The 22962-nt window shown below is 37.3% G+C and overlaps 2 protein-coding genes across 2 annotated transcripts; both read left to right on the top strand.

Annotated features, from left to right (window-relative positions):
- Positions 1-2168: 2168 nt before the first annotated feature.
- nfkbil1 (nuclear factor of kappa light polypeptide gene enhancer in B-cells inhibitor-like 1) lies at positions 2169-6002 on the top strand. Its single transcript, XM_077585293.1, has 5 exons — positions 2169-2297; positions 2330-2649; positions 3153-3265; positions 3531-3645; positions 5304-6002. The coding sequence occupies exons 2-5, from the start codon at positions 2376-2378 to the stop codon at positions 5876-5878; spliced, it is 1077 nt and encodes a 358-aa protein (XP_077441419.1). The 5' UTR covers positions 2169-2297; positions 2330-2375; the 3' UTR covers positions 5879-6002.
- Positions 6003-7317: 1315 nt separating this feature from the next.
- On the top strand, positions 7318-22085 carry atp6v0a2a (ATPase H+ transporting V0 subunit a2a). Its single transcript, XM_077542325.1, has 20 exons — positions 7318-7928; positions 9124-9202; positions 9275-9372; positions 11539-11676; positions 11872-11969; positions 12042-12168; positions 13771-13853; positions 13920-14013; positions 14097-14309; positions 14437-14587; positions 15651-15790; positions 15870-16027; positions 17318-17408; positions 17496-17614; positions 17702-17912; positions 18013-18132; positions 19218-19334; positions 20728-20845; positions 20940-21111; positions 21259-22085. Exons 1-20 carry the CDS (start codon positions 7818-7820, stop codon positions 21359-21361), a joined length of 2541 nt encoding a protein of 846 aa, XP_077398451.1. The 5' UTR covers positions 7318-7817; the 3' UTR covers positions 21362-22085.
- Positions 22086-22962: the final 877 nt, after the last annotated feature.

Genomic DNA, 22962 nt, shown 5'->3' on the forward strand with positions numbered 1-22962 from the left:
AAGCACAAAGCTTCCCTTCATCCCTTCATCTCCGGCCTTCTCTTTTAGGTCCTAAAAGGATGCTCTGTGACCTGCGGCGGGCCCGAGATGCTGAAGAGGCTCAGCTGCACGCTCGTCGTTGGTGGCAGGTAAAGAAAGCAGCGCGGTCATGCTCAGCATACAAAAGATAAATAAGTCAGTGATTCCCGACCACTGTGCCGTGGGAAATGGAAATTTGTCCAAAAATGACTTTATGTATGAAAAAAATAATGTAGCTTTGTTCAACTGTCTATGCCAGCGACGCATATTGATGTGCAGTACAATTAAATGCCACTAGGTGCCAGAAGGTCCAATTAACATGCACTCACCTGTTGCCATTCGAAAAACAGATTACATACATTTAGAATAGGTGAAAATGATATAGAAACCACGTAGTGTAAACTTTATTTTTAGCGTTTTATCCCTACCACATGGTTTGAACATATTTAAACTTAGTAAAACACGCTTAAGATGATTAAAATAGACTTTTTAAAGTAGTTCTTATCACAATTCTCTGGCTGTAAAGATTTGAGAAATATTATACTGTGGAGTTGGTGGAGTCATTTCACAGTGCCAACAGCAAAAGACCAACCAGTGTGAAAAGCATCCATGCTACTTTCTGGTAGGCCGCTAAGCAACCACTTCCAAATATGGGCACGCTTGCACCGGAGTACCATTGTCCAAAAAATGCACCAAAAAATTGAATGAAATGAAATTGTCTTAAAGCTGTTGACAGGTTGACCCGGAACAGACTGTTTCTAGTTCCGGTAATTATTTACAAAGGTTTAAAATTCCAAAATGAAATATTTAAATCAACAAGCTCCAAATAAGTCCGCTTTCTGCACCGATACTACTTATTTGAACATTGGAATTTGGAAAATTGACTGTTTCCATTGCCATCACAATTTTTGGATTGACTCATTAAATTGAATTCAGTTTCCCTTTTAGTTTACGCCACATTATCCCGATTACATGTGCATCTTCATTTTTCTCTTCTCAAATAAACCTTTTTTTTTCCAGACTGGGTGTTTTTCAAAACATTAAACTATGCAGAAGCAGTCTGTTGACTTCGTAACGTGACGGCTTCCTGACAGGTGGCATTTTGAATGGAGCCCGGGGCGCACAAGAAACCCACAGAGATACCGAGGGGAGAGATGATGCATACTGAGTAAGTCGTGTGGAATCTGGCACAACTTTATAAACACGGTGGAACAAATTGCATGTGGTAGCTGTTTATTTGGTGCAGGCAAAATTGCCTTGAAAATTGAGAGTGGTAGTTAATAAGAATATATGTGTCACATTTCATACAGAGGAGGTACTTATTATGACGATGAAAAGCGTTAACGGCTGCAAATGCAGACAGTCATACTGTAACTACAATAAATATATCAAATCACTCATAGGCTATAAATATAAGACAATCCAATGCTGAAAAACTGGATGTTGCGGTAACTCTGCGTACTTTACTTTGCTGTGTGACCACGTATTCTCACTAGTGGGAAGTAACGAAGTACAAATACTTATACGGTAACTAAGTTACTTTTTCAGAAAGCTGTACTTTTTTTTTATTTCTCTAGTGATACTTTATTTTTACTCTCTACGTTCGAAAACTGATATGTACTTTATACTCTTTACTTTGTCAAAGTAGGCCTGTTCAATTTTTTTCAACTTCAACAGATGATGATCTTCTTGTGGCTAATCTGAAAAAAAAACTGAAGTGTACAGTATTTGTTTTTCTTTTTCACCAGTTATTAGCTAATTTAACATTTTTGTTACTCAGTTCACAACGTTAGTAAAGCTTTTGGGAACACGTTTTGGTAATATGGTCATACTTAATCTGAATGTATATAATTATTTATATACACACACAGTACTGTATGACTGTACCAGAACACATTGCGGTGGCAGTTTGATTGTTTTAACTTTTACTTCAAAAACAGATTCTGAATCAGTGCCTGATTTTACCAGAGTTTATTTTTTCACACAAGCATCTGCTTCTAACAGAGTGTAAATAATGTTGCCACCTCTAAACACCGGGGAAACCGGAGTCGGTGGCAAACTGCTCATTTAAATACTCAGCAGTAAAAGAGTCAATACTGACATCTAGCGGGAGTAGCGGCGAGAGCATGCCCATTCTGGAACTTTTGTGTGCGCGTAATAGTTTGTATCCGGAAATATATTGAAAACGGACGTCATTGTTGAAGACCACTTCCGTCATCTCGAGCAGCCACCGGAAGTGCCGAGACGACCTGTCGCTTCGACAAAGTACGCTGGAGAAGGCCTGTCGTTTCGACAAAGTACGCTGGAGAAGGCCTGTCGTTTATTTATTTAACCTTATAAATTGAGCACAATAAAGTATGCTGACGAAGGAGGAGAAGCGGCTGTGGAAGTATGTTGAGGAGGGCAGCCTCTTCAAACTCAAGTCCTACCTGCGGAAACACCGGCACTTGGACGTGAACTTCTCCCAGGGCAAGAGGCAGAGGAGCCCGCTGCATTTAGCCTGTAGCCTGGGGGACGACGCCGTAGTGCGGCTACTGCTCGACCACGGAGCCAATGTGCGTCAGGCCGACAAGAAAGGAAACACGCCGCTACACGTTGCCGTAAATAGGGCTCTCAAACTCGGGAAAACAGGTGGGATAGATAGGAAATAGCTATCATTACGTTATTGTGGATATATATATATATATATATATATATATATATATATATATATATATATATATATATATATATATATATATATATATATAGTTGGACGGACGGACGCATGCTAAACCTGTCGGACTGCTTTGACTGAAAATGACGTACACTGCACAATATTATTGCCGTAGCTTGTTTATTAATAGCATGCACGGCTTACCCCCAATGCAAGCGGACAGTAACTAAGTAACTAATAAGTGAGTTTTATTTTGAACCCCTCATCTGTGTCTTTACACAGCTAAGTACCAAACAATCCCACACTGCTTAGGGAGTCGAGACCAAGACCCCAACACGCGCAGCAACAAAATTGCAAATAGTAGATGCTCTCCTAAATACATATACAGTACTCTATATGCATTTATAACTGTAACAGACACCGAATAATTACTATTATTAAGTAATCCAAATCACTGATATTGATTGTTCTTCTGCAGCTTATGATGACCTGGTTGTGCCTCTCAGAAAGAGTTGCCCGAAGGCCATGGATGACTCAAACATGGCTGGCGTGACACCCCAGGACCTGCTGGATGGGTTAAAACACTCCGAGGTAGCGTCCACTTTACATGTAGTTACAATGACTGTGTTACAAATGAATACGTGACCAGAATTTAGAGCGCTTTGGATTAGTTGACTCCACTTGAAGTCGCATGACAAGCATTTTTAATGCCGATTGACATTTTCAAAACATCAAAATCAAAATGAGTATTATTTCTAGTTTTACAAGGAAAGCATAAGATACAGAAAACAAAGGGGGGGGGGTGGTAGCATTTAAAGCCTGATTTATGTAAAACAATCTGTTTTATTGGTTCCAGCCTTGTGGACAAGGCACGAGCAGCCAATCTCAGGGTGACACGGAGAAAGACTGGATGGACAAGCTGTTTGGCGAATGTATGGATGAGTTCTCCGAAACCTTTGGAGCTTATGACGGTAAAGTATATCCAGCTCTGTCTACTAGTTGTGTGTGTGTGTGTGTGTGTGTATATATGTGTATATATATATATATATATATATATATATATATATGTGTATATATATATATATATATATATATATATATATATATATATATATATATATATATTATTTTCTAAATATTTGTATTTTTTCTTAGCTTTTTTCTCCTCCTTCTATTGTATTTCTTCTATTTGTGTGTGTTTTTTTTCTAAAGTTTTGTTTATTAGGCTAGTATTTTTTGCAAGTTGTTAATTATTAATTATATTTTTCATTGGATTCTTGTCTAATAATTGGGGGGAGGGGTCCTAATATGTAATAATTCCTGGTATTTTTGTATTTTGGCTACTATTTTTTAATGCCGGTAATATTTTTGTATTGTCTAATATTTTTGATGGTTGTGGTGAATGGTGATATTTTTTCCCATTTACTTTCCCTAATCCAATGTTATATTTTCTACGGGTATACCGATTATCAGGCAAATTATTAACCGTTCTTGGTGCCGATATTTGGCATTTGACAAGTATGGACATCTGATGGCCAATAAGAGTGAGTTAACAGTTAACTTCAGGGAATTATTTATTAAAAATGGCAGTTAACTTTTTAAGGGGTGCTACTAACCCCATGGGAACTCTTGGCACCTTTTGTTTTTGTTTGAAATGAATACAACGCTAAGTGAACGTTTCATTTCAGTTTTGATATTTTGGAAAACTTAACTTGCTGTAGGGGGAGCTATTTATTTTTTTTAAATTTCCATTTAACTTTTTCTGACATGCTGAGGAACCTGAAGACTTTCTGAGCATGTGTTAAAATTTTAAAACAACTATGTCAATTGTCCAAGGGTAGAAGTGAATAAATAAAACTTGCAACGTTTTTCAAATCTGGAAAACTTGTGCTTAAAGAGAGACATTTCACCAATGTGAAGAGTTGATATTTTAAAAAAATTGGACGCCAGTATTTTTCATTTTACCGCAAATTAATACCGGCTCCAAATATCAGTTATTGGCATCCTTCACTACTAAAACTCGATATTAATTTCGGCCTGAAAAAAACATTTTTGTCACCTATGGTTATGGCTTACCCAGAATTTTGTTTTATATATTTTTTATTATGCATTTTCCCACTTTTTGCACACTATGTTTCCCTAATTGTGTATTTTTATCTACTAGTATACTTTTTCCTAATATTGTATTTTCTTATCATGTATTTTTTTTGGGCTACAATTTTGCCACTAATATTGTATTTTTTCTAATTGTGTATTTTAATCTACTTTAGTTTAGTTTTTCTACAATGTATGTTTTGTACTATTTTATATCCCCTTATCATATTTTCTCTTTATTTTTCTGTCATTTTACCTTAATTTCTTCCCCCCCCACACACTTTTTTTCTGATATTTTGTCGCTCCGTCAAATTGTTTCTGAATATTTTTGTATTTTCCTCTAATTGTGTAGCATTTTCCACGAAGGTGATATTTTGCATCTACTTTAGTTTAATGTTAGCTTTTTTTCCCCTTCTATTTTTCAGTATTTTTCTCTCTTTATTTTTCAGTGAAATTTTCACGCCCCCTTTTCGGCTCCTTCCACTGCACAATGCACATACATTGTAATGGTTGCTGTCGTGCGTTTGCTTTACAGCGGATGACTTCCTTCCTGTTGATGAAGACGAGGAGGACTACGCTGACTGGGCAGATCGCATCAGACGAGAATATTTCTCAAAGAAGCACGCAGAAGCTCAAAGATTGGCCTCGTCGTCGTTTAGCGGGAAGAAGAAGAAAAGTAAGCGAGACGAAGAGGAGCAGAGCTACAAGGATCTGCACGCCAGGTTGCAAAAGGAACACGAGGAATATTTGTCTCGCGCCGCCCGCAAAGAGGAGGAGACTCGGCAGGGGAAGAAGCGCCGCTACGAGCAAATGTGCGAGGCCACGTTTCACGGCGACGGAACCGAGCTGCTGAGCTACAACGACATCCCATGGCCGGCGCCGCGCGGCACCGTTCCGGAGATGGCGGACGTCATGCTGCACGGCGTGGACCGCAAGGACGCGGCGGGCTTCCGGAAGGCTCTGCGCAAACAGCAGGCCCTGTGGCACCCCGACAAATTTGCACAGAGGTGCGAAACTCGGTTGAACGGGAAGGACAAGCAGCGCATCCTGGACACGGTGACCGCCCTGTCGCAAGAACTCAACAGACTTGCGCAGAGCCTGAAGGCATGACCAGATTTTATTCTATTTGAGAGTGGAGTGGGTGGTCAATTACAGCTCTTGCAGAATTTACTAAAATCACTACTTTTATGTTAAAAAAAATTCTACCATTAAACCTTGAATAATGAACCTGGAACTTCTCTGACTCCTTTTTTTTAATTAATTTTTTTTTATCAAATAAAACAATTTTTCCACCATTCCTGTGACCCTTAGCTTGTGCAGCGCAAATGGAAGTAAAAACTGATAAGGTGGTTTGCACAAGTTTGCACACCCTGATCATAACTGTAGAATCAACAATCAAAGTGAGGTAAAAAATTTGTGAGCATCTGCCACCATTTAAAGTGCTTTGATAACACCAAATACGTTTCACTTGTTCCAGTAGGTTCTGACATTGCTTTGTTGCAGAATCCAGAGGATTTTATGCGGAGACTGACTGATATTTGGATACGTTCATAATTCACTCCACCTTGCTGAAGTCCATACTTCCAGCTGAATCACCAGTTTGTAATTACTGTATAGGCAAAAAAAATAATTGGGGTTGCATCGGACCACAAGCTTAATTTTCATCCAAGAATTTGAGCGTTTCGAAGTGTGTTTTTACAAAATGTAGCTAGGCTTGGATCTTTTTCTTTGTAAGATCTTGCACACTAAGCAGAGCCCAAACATATATGGTAAAAAGATGAGAGATGGTAATTGCATGCTATAAATAGCCAGTACAAATTTCTGCAGCTCCTTCGTTGTCACTGTTGACATTTGGCAGTTTTCTTTTTGCCGTCAAATCTCTGCAATGATGATATTTTTCATTGTAGGTTATATGTATATATTTCCCTATTTTTTATTTTATTTTATGCATGTTTTTTCCCCCTTAATGTATATTTTCCAAATATGAGTATTTTTCATTCAATGTTTTTGTCTTGTCTTCCTCCCACAGGGTAAGTTTAACATCTGACTTCCACCCTGCCCAATACTGTAAAATTTTCTGAATGTTTTTGCATTTTTTTCCCCTTAGATTGTAACGTTATTAATTTATCGGTCTTAATTATCAATTTAAAATGTGTTGCTCAGCCTCGGGTCAAAAGTGGACAAAGGGTCTAAACAAAGGGTAGAACACCAACAGACAGGGATGGAACGGATTGGCTGGTTGCCAGATTTGTAATAGGATCTGCTTTTTATAGCGACACAATCGTGTTGAAAACCATACAAATACCGCGTTGTCATGCAGTTGCTTTTATGTTCGATTTTAGCTCAATTTATTAATGCATTCTCCGAGATATTCAGTAATTTAACTGGTCTGACTAATTTAGAAACCCCGCTATTTCACTTAAACCACGTTTTTTTTTTATCCTATTAACAATATCGAAATAGTAGTTAGTGTATTTTGAAATTATATCTTTAGGTTTTTCATGTTTACAGACTCTAGAAACAGGTTATGCTCCGTGGGGAGGATACAGCGGATCTGGCAACCCTGCCTAGACTCAATCTGTGTCAATTGGCGGGTCGCGGCGATGCGAATAAACCAAGGCCGGAGCCCATTCCCACCCGTGACGTGATTTTAACCTGCGTGGAGCTGCTAGCTAGAGCCAAGGCTGGATTATTTCTTTTTAGCCTTGCCGGGTTGCCGTTTTGAACAGGGCCGTGTTGCGCTTTCCGCTCGTTCCAAAGGCGTCAAGTGGCAGGTGTCGAAAGGTAGCGAGGATGAAGCCCATCTCGACGCACAAAGGAGGCTTTTGTCTTGGTTTTCCTTCCTTTTTGTCGCTTTAACGGCCACCCGTTTTGGAAGACACAACACGACGGAACCGCATAGGGGTTGCTGCAGCATGAGGATAATCCCAATTCATAATTAATCCTCGTGCTAATTGGCGAAAGGGCTGCAGAATTGCGTGATGGTCCACGCGTGGTGATTTGAGTTTCTTTCTAAAGACACAATCGGGCGGCAGCGCCACGTTTCAAGATGGTGTTTCGGAGCGAGGAGATGTGCTTGGCCCAGTTGTTCCTGCAATCTGGTTCGGAGTACGACTGCATCAGTGAGCTCGGTGAACTGGGCCTGGTCGAGTTCCGAGATGTAAGTACTTTTTGCATCAAAATACATTACGTGTCTTAAGTATTTTGTTATTTTCTGACGGCTTTCGTGCACCTGCATGGTTGTAGACCACCACAATAGCACCATTAGGCGTCTGCCAAAGATGTGCAATAAACAGCACGTTAGTGTGCCATCAGGTGTGCAGTGGGATTTATCCAATTTCACTTAATTGAAAATTGTTGTTAATTTAGGCAGGCAGAATAATTCATGCTCTTCAGATAGATGGCAGAAGGTACAGCCCACCTGCCTCTCCACTTGTTGCCATTTATACAGCCGAATTTTCTTACGTTTCTCACATTTCAGAATGATTGAGACGACGTCATTATTATTTCAGTATTCAGTCATGCCTTACTGCCTTGTCTTACGAGTTTCATGGCCATGCTTGTAACTTAAAACACTCTTATTTCAAACAATTAAGTCCGTGTAGCATGTGTTGGTTCTGATCTTGAGGGGTTTGTTCAAGGTTGCAAAGGTGTTCGCCAGACACTCGCAAACTGCTTTCAGTTTGTCCTGTTAAATTTTGAACGGGTTGACAACTTCTTTGCAACAAGGAAATAATATTTTCACGTTGAAGAATCTGAAAATGATGTTGCATGTTTAAAATGGAAAAATATGATTGGATAAGTTAATCAAAATATGAATTTAAAGCTCATTATTAGGGGTGGGAATCTTTGAATATCTCACGATTCGAATCCGATTTTTGGGTCTGCGATTTGATTCAGAATCAATTTTCGATTAAGAACGATTTTTAATTCAAAATGATTAGATTGACAATGATTTTTGCTTCAATCTATAGATGTGCAAGGAATTGTAATGATCTACTACAGTCTGACTCGCTAATGCTAATTAGCGCGCTACTTGCGGCACTTTTATCACTCAAAAGAATGGCTCCACACTGCAAAAAAACAACTTTTATTGGAATAACTTGATTGTGACTTTTTCCTTCTACTCGTCGTCGTCATAGCAGCAATAGATGTACTCTGCTTTTGTATTTTTTGTAGTAGTCGCTAATCGGCACTTGGGTTGTAGGAATATAATAATGACAGTAAGAAATAGAAGTATGTGTAGTTGTGTTTTTTGCAGTTTTCATGCAAAAAATCCAACCGTGCTGAGTGTGCTGTTAACTGCCCTCTTCCCCACTGATCAACGTAATCCTTGTCGACCGCTCTGGTTTTAGCTCAATCCAAGCGTCAGCTCCTTCCAGCGGCGCTTTGTCAGCGAGATCAAGAGATGCGAGGAGATGGAGAGGATTCTGGGTAAAGGTGGCGCCTGGGCAATTCTTCACATAGCAAATATGCAGAACTAAGCTCATTCTCTTTTGTGGCCAGGTTATCTCCTGAGGGAGATCCAAAAGGCTAAGATTGCTGTTCCTGAGGAGGATGAGAGCCCGCTTGCACCTCCGCCTCGACAAGTGCTGGAGATCATGGTAAGGGTTAACAGCTGACGCGCCACCTGAGGCATCAATACCTCCAATATTATGACATATAGTGCAAGGATCATTTCTATTTTCTCCACAGTCTTCTCTGAGACATTTAGATCGGGGCTTCTCAAAATAATCCCTGAGCGTGACATTTTACCCAAGACACCCTCATAAGCTTAATGACAATTAACTCCTTCACTCCCAGCCATTTTCACTGAAGCAACCCCCTTCGCTCCCGGCTGTTTTACTGGATTTTGACAAATTTTGCAAGGCCCACAGAATATTTTGTTCTATTGCTCTAAAAACATGGAACCTACCAAAATAAAGATTAGAGTCTCTTCTTTCATCACAAAAAAAATATTATTATTTGCATCTCTTTCCGTTTTGCAGCAATTAGTGTTAGAATGTAGCTAAGTTTCATCATTATTCACAAACTTGTTGAAAACACTGGGAAAAGGAGCTTGTTGCCACATGGCCCTGGCTGATCTCTTATACTCTGTTGCCACCTGCTGGACGTTTTTTGTAATAACTACCATTGCTTTAAACGACCTCTTGTATTAAAAAAGAACATTTTAAAAAAAAAACCTGTATAAATATCAACCTGTATTAAAAACAAAAAACGTATTCACACATTTTTGGGTTTGAATGAGTTAAATAGAACTATAAAATAAATAATATAATTTTTATATATATATATATATATATATATATATATATATATATATATATATATATAAATAAATAAGCTTTGAGCATGTAAACTGTGCTTTAAAAAGAAGAAGAAAAAAACTGTGGTGTCCAAACTATGGCCCCGCGGCCCATTTGTGGCTCGCCATCCATTTAAGCGGCCTGCGGCATATACTAAAAATGACATCTGCTACTAATGAATTGGTTTCATATACCGTATAGCTTTTCTAAATATTCAAATGATCTCTTTGCAATTTAACAAGTAACACCATTATTCTTTATAAAATTGTGGTGAATAAAGATTATTCATTTTTACAAGCAAAAAGGGTTGACTGATTTTGGTGTGCTTGATAAATTAAAGAAAATTTCCAAGTGGCCCTTGCATCCTTTGACTGTATGTGGCCCTCAGAGAAAAAAGTTTGGATACCTCTGCTTAGATGGTAGCAATATATTCTTAAAAAAAAAAGTCTTTTATTAACTCATTCACTGCCATTGACGGCTATAGACGTAAAAACGTTTTTTCCCCATTTTTGTTAAGAGTATGAAAACCTAGAATTTTTTTTATTGTACATTTAGAACAGATATAAAATTTGTGATTAATTGTGAGTTAACTAGTGAAGTCATGCGGTTAATTATGATTAACAGATTTAATCGCCTGATGCCCCTAATTTTAATCTTTTCTTTAAAAAAAGAAAAGATTATTAAAAATAAAAATAAAATTACTTTTCTTTTTTTAAAGAAAAGATTATTAAAAATTAGGGGTGTCAGGCGATAAATTTTTTTCGTAATTAATCGCATGACTTCACAATTTTTTTTCTCTCCTTTTCTGGAAAAAAATAAAAAAAAAGACTTCACTAGTTAACTCGCGATTAATCACAAATTTTATATCTGTTCTAAATGTAATTTTTTTCCCCCTAGGTTTTCATACTCTTGTTAAAAAAAGTGGAAAAAAGGTGAAACTAATAGAAATAGTTCAAATGAATTTTTGACGTCTATAGCCGTCAATGGCAGTGAATGAGTTAATAATGAAAAATCTGTAGTACGTTAAAGCGCATACCTACATTACATGATCAGGCTGGCACTACAATCAAACAAATGTAATAAAGTAAATACTCATCCCTAACTTAGCTTTAGCCAAATGAGAAACTGACATGATTTAAAAAAAATAATAATAATTTAAAAAAAAAAGATCAAATGTAACTTTTAGACATCTTTTTATTAGTGTTTTATGGTGTATAGGGGGAAAATTATGATAGTGATAAACAACATAAGGATACAACATAGTTAATTATAAATAATTTTGTGGGCCCAAAGCTATGACTTGTTAGCTTGTCACTGGCAAATTTGAGGCCGGTTTATACACTTAACATTTTTACGCTTGTTCAGGATTTCATTCCATTCGGCACTTTACCAACAGATGATGAACTGATCGGATGATAAACACATTTTCAATAAATACCGATTTTGCCACTGTTGTGTTTTCAGGAGCAACTTCAGAGGCTCGAGATGGAGCTCAGCGAGGTGGCAAGGAACAAAGAGAAGCTGCGCAGGAACCTGCTGGAGCTCATCGAGTACACGCACATGCTGAAGATCACGCGCAACTTCATACACAGCCGCTCCAGAGTGAGTGTCTTTCTGCTTGCTTGTGTCGCAAATACAGCGGAATGTCACTGAGGTCGGGCAGATCATGACGTCAGCAGATCTCCTAAGACCAAAAAAAAAAATGCTTTAAATAGCTCCCAATGCTATCCGGAGTCAAACAGATCTTTCAATGTCAATCTTGCATTAGCTTAAATTTGTGTCCTTTTTCATAATTAGCATGAGGCTCTTGGGCCCCAGTATGAGGAATTCCCCACCATGGACACGGACTCGATGTCGGGCTACACCGGCATGCAAAGACTGGGAGCCAAGCTTGGGTGAGCTGCCGGCCGTCGCGGATATCTCATTGATAGCGGCGTAGCTCAATGTCAATGCGCGCTGGTCCGTAGATTCATCTCCGGCCTGATCCAGCGGGTGAAAGTGGAGGCCTTTGAGCGCATGCTATGGAGGGTGTGCAAGGGCTACACCATCCTCAGCTACGCGGAAGTGGACGAGAACCTCGCTGACCTGGACACGGTGAGCGCGTCATCCGTTTTCTATAGCGCTTGTCGTCAGTCGGGACAGCCAATCACAATCATGTAGACAAATGACTACTCGAATGCAGGTGAGTTTCAAGCAGGGGTCCTGTCTGGTGCCGCAAAACATTTGTGATGAACGAAACAGTGTGTTAGTGTTAGTCCAATGTACTGAAGGCCCAAAAGTTAACACAGAACACAAAAATATGCACCATTCAATACTTTGAGATTCATTTTGTTCTACCTTGTGTCTTCCGTTTTTGGATTTATTTTTGTGTATGTGTGTGTGTAACTTTTCAAACTTACTTTATCATACATTTCTAGACTTTTCTGTCAAATTTCTGACATTTTTTCTGCCTCTTCCTTTTCTTTTTTTTTCTTTTTTTAAATTTTATGGCTTTTTATTTATTTATTATTATTATTTTACTTTTCCTGCCTTTTTTGCTGTCAGTTTTCCGACACTTTTGGCAATTTTGTGGACATTTTATGGTCATTTTTGTTATGTCACCGGGGTAGATAGCGAGAGTGGATCCCAAAACACGCAGACCACGAAATGAGGAATGAGATTTATTCAACAATGATGTGCAGAAACAAACCCTGCCACAGTTTGCTTTAGCCCCTAGTGCTAGCTAGCTAGCTCCCTAGCAGGTAAACAAGCACCATGGGAGTTAGCTAACTAGCACATCTTTTGTTTTTGGACATTTTATAGTTACTCTTGGAACATTTTCTTTTCTGCCCTTTTCTTTCTTTGAATTAATTTTTCTGACTTTTTGGTAATTCCAAAGACATTTTATGGTAATTTTTCTTTTTCTGTTTTGGTCAGTTTCTGGGTGTTTTCTTTTCGGCCTTTTTTAAAACAAATTTTTCTGATTATTTCCCCCCCTTCCTTTTTCTGGTCACTTTTAGGACATTTTTAAGTATTACATTTTTCAAACTTTTTCATCTACCTTTCGTCTCTCTTTTTCTGACAACTTGCATATTTGGACTCTGACATTTTTTGAATATTTAATTATTTATTAATTTATTTTTATCTAAATCATTGATTCATTTAAAGAATGTTTATTCTAAAAACAAACAATAAATAAATATATAGACATGTCTTAGTTGTGTTTACACTTGGGCTTATACCGCCCTATACTACAAAGTGAGTATATATAATTTCCCAAATAACTTATTGTCCTTTATGTTGGTTTCTTGTTCAGCAGTCATCCTTGAATGGTAATTTTAACATGAGAGTTCTTTGCACTAGAAGAAGAAAAAGTGTGATTTTTTTGTGGTTTGCTTCAAACCGGTTGTCGGTTGAGTGGATAGCGGATTTTATATATGCATTGAGAAATGTATTACCAAAAATTCATTATATTGATAGCATGTATTTTGTCGATATTAAAAATAGCATTTTTGTCATACATCAGGTTAAGGTCTTGTGTGGCCCCCTAGTAGCACTAATGAAAAATTGTGGCCCCTCCAATATTTAAGTTTCCCATCTCCGTTCTATACAATGGATTTTCATCTTTTCTGGAGCTGGAACAAATGCACTAGAATAAATAAAGAATTCACTATAACAGTCTTTGTAGTAAGTAATAAGAACGTTTTGTTGTTATAGGGTGAGATAAGCAAGAACGTTGTGTTCCTCATCTCCTTCTGGGGAGACCAAATTGGACAGAAGGTCCAAAAAATCTGCGATTGGTAAGTTCTAAATCACCACAACTTCCTCGATTTAGCCACTCATTTGTTCTTCTCCTCACCATTCAGCTACCACTGCCATCTTTATCCTCACCCCGAGAACGACGAAGAGAGGGCGGACATGTTGGACAGCTTACGCACGCGCATCCAAGACCTCAACAACGTAGAGCATAGTATCGGATAGATCTTCATGGTTCGGAATGGAAAGTAATGATGATGATGATGAGAGAGTTCTGTTCCTGGCAGGTTTTGCATCGCACGGAGGACTACCTGAAGCAGGTGCTGCAGAGGGCCGCCGAGTCGGCGTACGCGTGGGTGGTGCAGGTGAAAAAGATGAAGGCCATCTACCACATCCTCAACCTGTGCAGTTTCGACGTCACCAACAAGTGTTTGATCGCCGAGGTGTGGTGTCCTGTCAGTGACCTGGCCAACCTACGGGGGGCGCTAGAGGAAGGCTCGGTAAGGACGCTACATCTATTTTATTAGAGGTGGGGTGTTTCTAATATTTTGCCTAGCATATTCAGCTACACGAATAACCATTTTGCGCTGACAAAAATGTTGAATCCGTTTATGTTCTTTCCATCAGCGAAAAGGTGACGCAACAGTTCCTTCATTTGTGAACCGCATCCCGAGCGCCGACACCCCTCCCACTTTAGTCCGGACCAACAAGTTCACATGTGGATTTCAAAGCATCGTAGAGGCCTACGGGGTGGGCGACTATCGTGAGGTGAGCCCAGGTAAGCGACACTTAAGACATTTTCCATGGATCCTCATAATGCAATAAACGATTTACGATGTGTACCTCTAAATGCCACAGGAATTAAATAAATAAATAAATAATAATTCACCTTTGAGTTTGAACATTATATTTTATTTATTTAACTAATATTACAATCATATTTGAGCTTTTCTTCATTCCAAAGTTAGGTTAGAAGGAAGGGGTAATTGATTTATGTTTTATGTTTTTGGATACCAGCAGTTTAAGAAGCCCTACTGTAGTGAAAATGAAATAATTAAATATAACTTAAGGGTGGACGATCTTGCACAAATAGAATATCACGATTTTTTAATTATAAAATGTCAATTTTGATTTTATGTCAATTTTTTTATTCATATGAAATACAAATTAAATTAGACATGAAATAAGAATAGTACTAAATAAATAGGCTGTACTTATTAGTTTGTGAAAATGAACACGGTAATAATAAATACCTTTTTTGTAGAGAAAAATAAAAATTATAAGCAGCAAAACAAAAGTCACAGTTCTGTTTTCAAGTAGTGTAATCAAAATAAGTAAAATAAGTTTAAAAAAAAAAAGGCTGAGCAAAGTCAAAAGCACCTTTTTATAAATAAAGGTCAATATTGTAGCAACCCTTATGAGTGGGTTGCCGGTTATGTAGTTTCCCATGGTCTGAATGGGCCTTGAATGCAACGCAGACTTTTTCTTCTTTTTGCTAAGCTAACGCACATTAGCGTATTGTTGTGCTATGGAGTGGTTACAGTAACTTTTGCAAATTGCCGTTGAAGAGTTCGTTCCCCACTTGGTTTGATCATTTCACAAACACTACAGAGGTCGCTTGTTGTTGTTTTAAAAATAAAAATGCAGATTTTTTATTTTTTGCACCACTATTTCGTGACAATCTGTGTACATGCGAAGAATGGCGGTGTTGGGGGGGAAAAAATAACTTAAGGCAGTGGCATAAAATGAGCTGACGGTATTGTGATATCGCCCAGCCCTAATTATAATTTTATTGATACGAAAAAGCATCTCACACACCTGTATGCTTTCCTAATTTGCAGCACCCTACACCATCATCACGTTCCCCTTCCTGTTCGCCGTCATGTTCGGCGACTTGGGCCACGGCGCGGTGATGAGCTGCTTTGCGCTCTGGATGGTGCTGACAGAAAAAAAGCAGACGAGGAAACGTTCCAGTAATGAGGTGAGCGTTTCTAGCTTTGCCACCTGATGTTTCTCCACCCCCAAAATTCTTTTTTGATTTTTTTTTAATGACTCTGCAGATATGGGCAACCTTCTTCAACGGGCGCTACATCATCCTCATGATGGGGCTGTTCTCCGTCTACACGGGCCTCATTTACAACGACTGCTTCTCCAAATCGCTCAACATATTCGGCTCCGGCTGGAGTGTCAAGGCCATGTTCACCAGTCAACAGTGGACGTATGTTGTTCACTTCTATGGGAACTGACTAACGTATCACCTCCAAAATAGTCACTTTTCAAGAGACCCCAAAAACGGCTTTGTTTGTTCCACCGTTAATATTGCATCATTTTCAACACTAGATTAGTCAATCATTTATTCACGGACTGACCAATAGTATACATTTTTGAAAAAAAATTGTGATATATTAGGTTTCAGCCCCAACGCCAGCGATAAAAGATTATATGGGAAATTAAATAATTGCTGTTTAGCCTCTAACTGTAAACTTCTATTTAAAACAAAACAAAACATTTATTAGCATAATCTTGGTTAAATTAACCGCATTTAATAGAACTTTTGTTAAAATTGCCCTTATTCCAAAGAGGCCTTACTACTGCATATAAAATTCCCATTTTATAATTTTAAAGTAATTTAAAAAAATATATAGATTTTAAAATAACTGGTGCTTTCAATCATGGTTATTTTATTCAATATAATAGTTTAAAAAGCAAACAAAATACTGTTATTTTCACCCAAAAATATTTCAACACTTTCTTCTACATTTATATTTTGCATTTTTTTTGTTATAAAATATTAGGGTAATAAAATTAATTGTTTCAAATATTGCTTAAATATTTTTGTGTATTTATTAGTGGTGTCAGGCGATTAACATTTTTAATAGTTAACTCTTGATTAATCACAAATTTTACATCTGTTCTAAATGTACAATAAAGTTAGTTAGTTTTCATACTCGTGTTAACCTAAAAGGGGAAAAAAATGTTAAATAGAAATATGGCTGCATCTTTGCGTCATTGATACCGTAATTTCATAATAATTCGTAAAGATTTGTTACAAATTAAGAAGAAAAAACGTGTGATATTGATTTGTGTTTAGGTCATTATCTGCCACTAGATGGCATAATTGCATTTTTAAGACATTGGTAAGAGCGCAGTGTATTTTTCTTTTTATATTAAGAGCTATCTAACCTTTAACATGAAGTAACTTGTGTTTCCACAAATATATGCATTATTATTATTACATTTATTGCTGCTAAATTTTGTCGTGGAGCGGTCATTAATCGTTAAATTAGGCTGTTAAAGGAACTTTTAATTAACACAAAAGTAACGCACTAATTCTGACACCCCTAGTATTTATATACTTCATCACCATTTTTTTTGTCAAATAATAAAACATTTGCATTTATTTTCTTTTGTCTAAATTCATACAAAATAATACTTAACTCCCATATGATGCCATGAAATTTGCATGTGCTTTGGGCCTAATGTGAATGGTCTGCTTTGTACATTACAGGAACAAAACACTTGAAACGAACACTTTGCTCACATTAGACCCCAACGTTAGCGGAGTGTTCTCGGGCCCGTACCCGTTTGGCATCGATCCTGTGAGTAAATGCAATTAATGCTGATAGAATTAGTCATATGATGACTCATCGTTCTCAGTGAGATGTTCTTGTTGTTCTTTTCAACAGATATGGAGCATGGCGGTTAACCGGCTGTCTTTCCTCAATTCGTATAAGATGAAGATGTCCGTGGTCATTGGAGTCATCCACATGAGTTTTGGTGTGGTTCTGAGTGTCTTCAATCACTTGTGAGTCATTCAGTTTTTAACATAAGTGATCATTTCTCCAAAAATATGACATAGTAAATCGTCAGTATGTTCTCACGTTCCCCTTAGGCACTTCCAGCAGAAGTATGATGTCTACCTGCTATTTCTCCCCGAGCTGCTCTTTCTGCTCTGTCTCTTCGGCTACCTGGTCTTCATGATTTTTTACAAGTGGTTGGCCTTCTCGGCGCGGGACTCAAGCCAAGCCCCCAGCATCCTCATCCACTACATTAACATGTTCGTCATGCAGGGCAAGGACGTCGCTCCTCTGTACCCGGGACAGGTAAAATAACACACCACACAGAAATGTCAACCTAACTTTTTCTCACCCTATATATTGCAATTGGGCTCTTTTTTCACGTCTCTTTCTTTTCCCTTTCCAGACGGGGCTGCAGATTTTCCTGCTTGCGATCGCCATGTTGTCTGTTCCCGTGCTGTTGCTAGGCAAACCTTTGTTCTTGTACTGGATGCATCGCGGAGGCAAAGGCCTACGCAGGCGCCGAGTAGGTCTTCCTTTTTTTACTAAGACGTCAAAATGGCGGTTGCTGAATCGTGTGTTCATTTAGTCCAGGGGTCGGCAACCTTTGCTGTCTAAAGAGCCCAAAAACATTTGAACTTTGTGATGAACAAAACAGTGTGTTTGTTTAATGTACTGAGGGCCCAAGAGCTAATTAGAGCTGCATCTTAACAGAAAAATATGCAACATCCAATACTTTGAAATACATTTTCTTCGGCCTTTCATCTTCCATTTTTATATTTTGTTGTTGTTGTAATTTTTCATATATTTTTAGACTTTTCTGCCTTTCTGTAAAATTTTTGGCAATTTTATGGACATTGTGGTGATTTGCTGCCTTTTTTTTTGCTATCAATTTTATGGACATTGTATGGAATTTTTTGGGATTCTTTTGTTTTTGTACATTTTGTGGTTACTTTTTTAAATATTTTCTTTTCTGCCTTTAAAAAAAAAAAAAAATCCGACTTTTTTGATAATACAAAAGACATTTTATATATTTTTTTGCTATCAATTTTCTGACCTTGGCAATTTTGTGTATATTTTATGTAAATTTTGGGAATTTCTTCTTTTGTTTTTGGATGTTTTATAGTTACTTGTTGAATGGTTTTCTTTTCTGTCTTTTTTTTAATTCAATTCTACATTTTTATCAATTTTATGGCAAGTTTCTGCTTTTCCTCTTCCTTTTTGGACATTTTTATGGTCACTTATTGGTCATTTTCAGGTCATTTTAAAAAACGTTTTCATCTATCTTTCATCTCTTTTTCTTGCAACTTTAAAATATGGACTCTGACTCTTTTATTTAATTTAATTATTTATTTAATGATTTAATTATAATTTTTTACCTAAATCATTAATTCCTTTGAAGAATATTTTATATGTAAAACAAATATATATAATACATTTTTAGAGATCCACAGGAGCCGCAGGTTGCAGACCCCTGATTCAATCAGCTTGCATGCAATGATTGCAACAGGTGTAACAGTGGTGGACACTTCCATTTTTAAAAGATGGTTGAAAAAGTATCTCTGATAACGTTTTAATTTGTCAAAAAGTAACATTGTTTCCGTCTTTCAGGGCTATGAGAGGGTGAGGCGCGCTAGTGAGGATGACAGTTCGGCAGCGCCAGCATATGAGGATGATGAAGAGGAGGGACTTGATGAGATGGCCCACAGGGACCTTCGTCCCAGACAGGTGAGAGAGACAAGTTTACTGTTAAACCCATTTTTGTGTTTATATCAGTGCTTTTGCTCTTTCTATGGGTCAGAAGTAACTCCTCCCATTTTGACATTTTTATCGCTTACTTTCCTTTTGGCGAGAGCACCCTAATTATACTCTACTTTTTATCCCCTTGTGTATTGGAATGCAGAAGTCTCATGCGATACAGTATATGCCGTGTTGACATTGCCACACACAGTACACCTGCACAATCCAGTACGAACTAATAAAACAGCCCAAGTTGTCAAATTATTACTGCGTGTGAATGAGAACTAGCCATTATTGCTCACAGTTGGATACTACTGTAAAGTATAACCACAATAAAAAAACATGTCGTTCCATTTATTTTAAACCTCTCTGAATGTGGGTCAGAATTTAACGATCATTATTCACAAATCTATTTAGTTGTGAGTAAATTAGCTTTTTTTCAAATGGCCCTGGTTGATCTATTTTGCTCTGCTGCCACCTGTGTAATAACTACCATTTCTTCAACCGTTCTTTGCAGTTGAGAGTCAGCATCAAAGCCTTCTGTATGCTCTAGCATCATTTATTTTAACAAATTTAAACGTCTAAATATGTCTTTGGGACACTTAAAACATTTAAAATAGAACGTATTCATACGTTTTTGAGAGCAAATTAGGGTTTTTTTTGTCTTAAATTTGTTACTTAATATATAATTATTACAATTCATTAATTTCTCATTGAACAACCTGGTTGATTTATTGTAAAAAAAAATTATATATATATATAATATTTTTTTTATACTGTCAAATGTGCAGCTATTTTTTTTATTTATTGAGAAAGAAATTAAGCCAAATTTATAAATGATGGAAATAAATAAGAATATTTTTTATCAATACATGTGATCAAATTATGTGATTAATAATTAAATTCATTATTATTGGATTACAACACATTTAAGATTTAATTAAAAATTCACATATAATAAACATTATTTAATTTATTACATATTTGGTTAAATTCATAAATCAAAAGCAAAAAGACCTGTTTTTTGTATTTATTGAGAAAGAAATTAAGACAAATTTATTATAAATGATGAAAATAAATAAGAATATTTTTTATCAATACATGTGATAAGATTATGTGATTAACAATTAAATTCATTATTATTGCATTATAACACATTTAAGATTTAATTAAAAATTCACATATAATAAACAAATTATTTAATTTATTAAATATTTGGGTAAATTCATAAATCAAAAGCAAAAAGACCTGTTTTAATATCATCATTATTATTATTTTACATCCACATTGACCCAGTTGTGCACACAAGTTTGCCTTCCTCTGATATAAAATAGACACGTAATGTAAGAGTAACTTGTTTCCGTTGCGCTTTGTGTTCCAGTTTGACTTCGCTGACGTGCTCCTGCACCAGGCCATCCACACCATCGAATACTGCCTGGGCTGCATCTCCAACACTGCGTCGTACCTGCGACTCTGGGCTCTCAGCTTGGCGCACGCGCGTAAGTGGAGTCACTTTGTTAAAATGCTGACTTTTGATTGACACTGCCTGAGAGGTATTTATTTATTAGTTGAATTGTTGTCATTTGCTTGCAGAGCTGTCCGAGGTGTTGTGGGATATGGTGATGCGCTTGGGCCTGAGGATCACAACTAGAGTTGGGGTGGTGTTTTTAGTGCCTGTGTTTGGCGTCTTCGCGCTGCTCACTGTGTCCATCCTGCTGGTCATGGAAGGTTTGTCGGCCTTCCTCCACGCGCTCCGTCTGCACTGGTGAGCTTATGTCCTCGACACACTATGAAACTACATGTCGTCCTTTTATTATTTTGAATTTGTTGCAAGTTTTTTTTTTTTTTTTTTTTTTTTTGCCATGTTGACATTTTCATGTTTTTGGAATGACTTCATCTTGTTTGTCTCCAGGGTGGAGTTTCAGAACAAATTCTACCACGGAACAGGTGTCAAGTTTGTACCCTTCGACTTCTCGCTGCTGCCCTCGGTTTTCGAGCAAGATGGCCTCCTCTAAATAAGTGAAAGTGGGCCTTTTTAACTGGCAAGGATGCTGCATACACTGGAACACTTCTCACTGTGAAAATGACACACACACAAAACAACCTCAAGACAATGAGAATTGACTCTCGTAGCAACCCGCCCACCGTGATAATTTGAAAACAAACAAAATCATACCTGCTCTGCTGACTGCCTTACTTCTCCACCCAGCACAAATCACGGGTTCTACATTTGTTAATGGTTTTAAAAATACAGTTGAGATGTTGTGCAACTCTTCAAGGCACACTGGTGAGTTTAAAAGTTACATTTGTGTGCTTTGTGTGATCTAAATTGGATTGGAAACCTACTACTACACAGCACAATGTATTTAGTAACCATTTCTTGCGTCACGAAATAGTGCCATAAAAATTGACCAGTGATTTGGGGTCAACCCAAAATGTCAACATGTGAAAAATTCTCTAGCAAAGAAGCACTTTTCCGATATGATTGTATAAACATCTTCCCTGTTTATGATTGTGACGATGCCAAATCAAACAATGTTGGCTGTTTGTTTATTATTTGTTAAGTTAAATGTAATCTTCCCTGTATTATGCAGAAAAAAATGCAACCACTGCTTATTGTATATGTTGATATTGTTAACCAAGCTATTTATTTAAACAACTCTGCATAAGAATCTTGATATTTTGCCATTTTGATGTGGTAAATAAAGCTTTCAAGACTCGCAAGCAAATAGAAAACGATGTACTGTGAAGCCTTTTATTTGGAGAGGGTGAAATCCCCACGCCCAGAAACTTTGATCAGCCTCACTACCTGCAAGCCTTGACCACAGCCGCCCCTCCCCTAGGTGCCATTTGGTTTCTGATGGGCATTTTCTGCACGTGGAAAGTGAACGGGTGAGTAATGATGGCATAACACATTTGGAGAAGCAAGTTATTACACAGCCAAATGAATAATTTCTCTATTGCCAGCTCCTTGGGATGATTCATTTGTGAATATTGTCATTGGGCAATAAAACATTTTCCCCATCTAATCTGGAAAAAAACAAAGAGGTGGCATGGCCTATTATTTAATTTGCCTTGAAATGTGAGCAAAAATTGGACATGAGTGTGCTTTGGACTCTTACCTTACCGCTAGATGGCTCCCGCACACTTCAAAACATCTGGGCTGCCATCAATTCACATTGGCTTCCTCGTAGTGTTATCTGGAGAGCAAACGTTATGACTGATTTTATACACTAGGACAATATTGTTGAGTGCATTTTTTTTTTGTTAAGATACTTTTTTTTATTTTGGCGTTTCATGGAGCTACGATTGATTTATTACATTTTCAATCTTTTCAATTCGGAAATGTGATTTGAGATACAAGTGCTTACGATTTGGTGACAGGATGCATTAAATGTCAATGCACTATTGTATTTAGATTCACTTGAAAAATATTTCATGGTAAGTATTTTTGTGTATTTAATGAAAACGCAAAATTTTAGCTGTTCTTAAATGTCCCAGACTGTGTTAAATACTTGATATTTCATGTTTGTATTAAAATTATTGTAGGAACATTTATATTTTTAAAATCTTTTTTTTCTTTACAAGAATAGAAACTGAACAAGTGGGATGTTAA

Source organism: Vanacampus margaritifer, chromosome 14 (assembly GCF_051991255.1).
Source record: "Vanacampus margaritifer isolate UIUO_Vmar chromosome 14, RoL_Vmar_1.0, whole genome shotgun sequence".
NCBI lineage: Eukaryota > Metazoa > Chordata > Actinopteri > Syngnathiformes > Syngnathidae > Vanacampus > Vanacampus margaritifer.

Excerpts from the sequence above, each read along its gene's own strand:
- nfkbil1 (XM_077585293.1), top strand. The coding sequence starts at position 2,376 with ATGCTGACGAAGGAGGAGAAGCGGCTGTGGAAGTATGTTGAGGAGGGC. Across the intron at positions 3,266-3,530 it reads ATGGGTTAAAACACTCCGAG|CCTTGTGGACAAGGCACGAG; the intron begins GTAGCGTCCACT and ends TATTGGTTCCAG. Across the intron at positions 3,646-5,303 it reads AACCTTTGGAGCTTATGACG|CGGATGACTTCCTTCCTGTT; the intron begins GTAAAGTATATC and ends TTTGCTTTACAG.
- atp6v0a2a (XM_077542325.1), top strand. The coding sequence starts at position 7,818 with ATGGTGTTTCGGAGCGAGGAGATGTGCTTGGCCCAGTTGTTCCTGCAA. Across the intron at positions 12,169-13,770 it reads ACCTCGCTGACCTGGACACG|GGTGAGATAAGCAAGAACGT; the intron begins GTGAGCGCGTCA and ends TTGTTGTTATAG. Across the intron at positions 13,854-13,919 it reads GTCCAAAAAATCTGCGATTG|CTACCACTGCCATCTTTATC; the intron begins GTAAGTTCTAAA and ends CTCACCATTCAG.